General features: G+C 45.6%; 1 protein-coding gene and 1 long non-coding RNA gene across 2 annotated transcripts in view; one reads left to right on the forward strand and one right to left on the reverse strand.

Moving 5' to 3' along the window:
* The window catches only part of TBC1D4 (TBC1 domain family member 4), a 129,312-nt gene that overhangs the window by 66,579 nt on the left and 59,752 nt on the right, over positions 1 to 2,981 (reverse strand). The window contains exon 4 of the mRNA XM_025197332.1: positions 1,131 to 1,235. Coding sequence (XP_025053117.1) covers positions 1,131 to 1,235 — 105 coding nt within the window. The remainder of the gene's footprint in view (positions 1 to 1,130; positions 1,236 to 2,981) is intronic.
* The window catches only part of LOC112549320, a 7,263-nt gene that overhangs the window by 1,136 nt on the left and 3,146 nt on the right, over positions 1 to 2,981 (forward strand). The window lies entirely within an intron of this gene.

Consider the following 2,981-nt stretch of genomic DNA (forward strand, 5'->3'; position numbering starts at 1 on the left):
TTGGTGGTGCCCAAGTACGGGCCATCAGGGGTTAACCATGGGGACAGCACGGACCTTGGGGAAGCATCCTTCCCTGGTCTCCATGCTCGCACTATGCAGCCCTTTCCCCCTACAGGACATCCTTACAGCCCCACCAAATTCTCCTGGCTAAGGGCAGAGTTACCTGGATGTAGGGCAAAGTCTTATCCCTCAGAGAGGACCATGTGCCTGGCCCACAGCTGCAGACCAGGTCTCCCAGAGTCCTTGAAGCTGGCAGTGTAGTGCCAGGTGAGCTGGGATCATACCTGCTGGGAGCAGGTGGGAATGTTGCCTTGGGTCTAGTACCACACCCTGAGCAATACAGTTTAGGCAGGTAGAAAGTTGGTCAGGGATAACCATGCATCCTAGGACGGTGGAAGACTGCAAATTGGTTGCTTCATCTCTGTGGAGCAGACTAACCAATACTCAAGCTTGAGCTAGGAAGAACAGCTCAAAAAAAAAAAAAAAAAAGTAATAATAATAATAATAATAATAATAATAATAATAATAATAATAATGCTAGCACGAAAATGACAAATTTAAAGCAGCTTAGCAGGTACTTAGTATAATTTAGCACCTTTTAATGCATGGACCACCCCATTAAATGCCTTCAGAGTGCTTTAAGAGGTGACTTGTAAACACTACCACAGCATAAAAAGTCAGTACATGTAAGTTTTTTTCCAGCTCTGTTGCCAATGTATTCCTTTATTCAGCAGATGTAAAGAAGTGCTGAATCAGAACCTCAGACAATGAGCAGGTTACTCGTATTCAATAGGCTTCTAAAAATAAAATAAAAAAAATCAGCCAAATCAATAAATCAGACTACATGTGGATTTAGATGCACACGTTGCCCCCCCCCAATCAGACATTTGCAAATTCTAACACCTAGATACCCCTGAGTGTGAATACTCTTCTAGAGTCAAGTAAAAGCACACTTGTATAATGAACTGGAAAACCAAGGCTGAACACAACCAGTTTATACATGAAGAAAGTGAGGACAATTCTTATACCTCACTAGTCTGTAGAGTTTCAGGGTTTATGCCAAACTTGGATCTTCTGATGAAAACTACTTGAGAAGTATGAAAAAGAAATACTATTTAAAAGTTACTTACCAAAGACTCGCTTGCACACTGGAACACATAGCAGACATACTGGCTTAGCCCAGGTTCAATAGATTCGCGACAAATAAAGCCAAAATGATCAACATGTTTTATACCCTGAAAAGTTTGAGACAAAAAATTAATGAATATTTGGTTAAAAACAAAGACTTAAAAAGAGACCATGGTCACTGACTGAATTTCAGTACTTGCTAATAGTGATATGCAAGTTACCAACTTTTCCTCTTATTCTTTCAATGAGCAAAAGGTAGTTACCAAAACAAACAAACAAACAAAAACCAAACCAAACCAAACCAAACCAAACCAAACCAACAAGTATAACTTCTTTCTCCTGGTCGACAAATCATAGGAGTCTTTACATCACCAAAAGATCAAGCAACTCAGCAGTGAATCAGGCCTGCATTTCCTTTCCTTTTGACAAACTATAGCAGCAAATCAACTAGGGCACCATGAGATTCTTCCAAGGGTACCAGAGTGCCCATCCTTTTGGTGGGGAGGTGAGTACTTGCTCCTCCTCTCACCAATTGCTTCAACACCCCACAGACAAGCAGCACCCATAGCTTCTCCATACGCCCCAGCAGATGTGTGGCTACAGAGCCACACGTCAGCCTGGCTCTCCCTCCCCCTGCACCTCTACCATGATCCCTGGGAAGAGCTGCTGTTGCACATGGCTCTAGTTTCCAGCAGGCATGACAGTAGGGGGTCATGTCTGCCCTCCGGTACAAGCCAGGCGCAGGGAGGGAACAGAGTACAGAAAAAAAAAAAAATCAGGTGTAGTTGGGTGAGGTCTGTCCTCCACCAGCCTCACCTGGCACCAGCTAGATTCTAGCTCAGTGGCTCTAAGCCAAGGTGCCTCAATTCCAAAGAGATAAAAACACCACGTACTTATGGAAGGTGCCTTGAGGCTAAAAAGGTTTAGCTTTGTTTTTGAAAAGCAGAATGAAAAGGATTTTTTTCAACATTATGACTGCACAGAACAAGGACAGAGCCCAATATTCTGCGAGTCTTTTGTCAATATTTGTATAGTCTAAACATAACTGTAGGGAAGTGCCTGAACAAAGAAAGTGTTCAGTTACAGTAGGAGTTACAACTATGAAGTTTGGATGCAGCTCTGTAAATACCCGTGTTATGATCTGGGATCCTGGGGGGGGGATTTTTGTTTGATTTTTTTAATTGGAAAAACCCCATGCAAATTCTGATTAAAACCTAAAATCCGTGTTTTTCAATGACTAAAATGAAATACCACTATATATACAGGTATCGGTTGAATGCAATGTTTTATTGATATATTTACAATTTAAAAGTAATTTGGAAGCCTACCAGTGCCTCAGTCACTATAATGAAATAGATTCTAAATATCTATACATTTTGGCATTTGATTTTGGGGTTCCCCCCCCTCCATGGAAAAGGAAGTGCTCCCCCTGCCCCCTGATCTCACCAGGACACAGGTCCAGCTATGGCTGCCCCCTCTCTTCCCCCACCCCCACTGCTTTGTGGCACTGAGCAGCCCTGATATGCTGGTGCCCTGCCCATGCCACTGCCCCTCACTCCCCATCCACAGCCCCCTGGGCCCTGCCACTCACTTGTCACCCACAGTCTCCCAGCCCTTTTGGAGCGGGGTCCCCAGCTGCCAGGGCTATGGGGTCAGGGACCCGGGTCTGCAGCCCCCTGCCCCTCGCAGCAGCAGTCGAGCCTCAGCTGTCACCAGGAGCAGCAGCTGCTGTGGCAGAGTGGGAAGTCCAGCTCCTCCTCTCCCACAAGCTCCAGAGCAGATGCTGGCTGCCCACTGAGGGCTTGGGCTCCCCACCCTGCTGCTCCCCCTCACGGGGGGGGGGGGGGGGGGCG

Source organism: Alligator sinensis, unplaced genomic scaffold (genome assembly GCF_000455745.1).
Source record: "Alligator sinensis unplaced genomic scaffold, ASM45574v1 scaffold241_1, whole genome shotgun sequence".
Lineage (NCBI taxonomy): Eukaryota > Metazoa > Chordata > Crocodylia > Alligatoridae > Alligator > Alligator sinensis.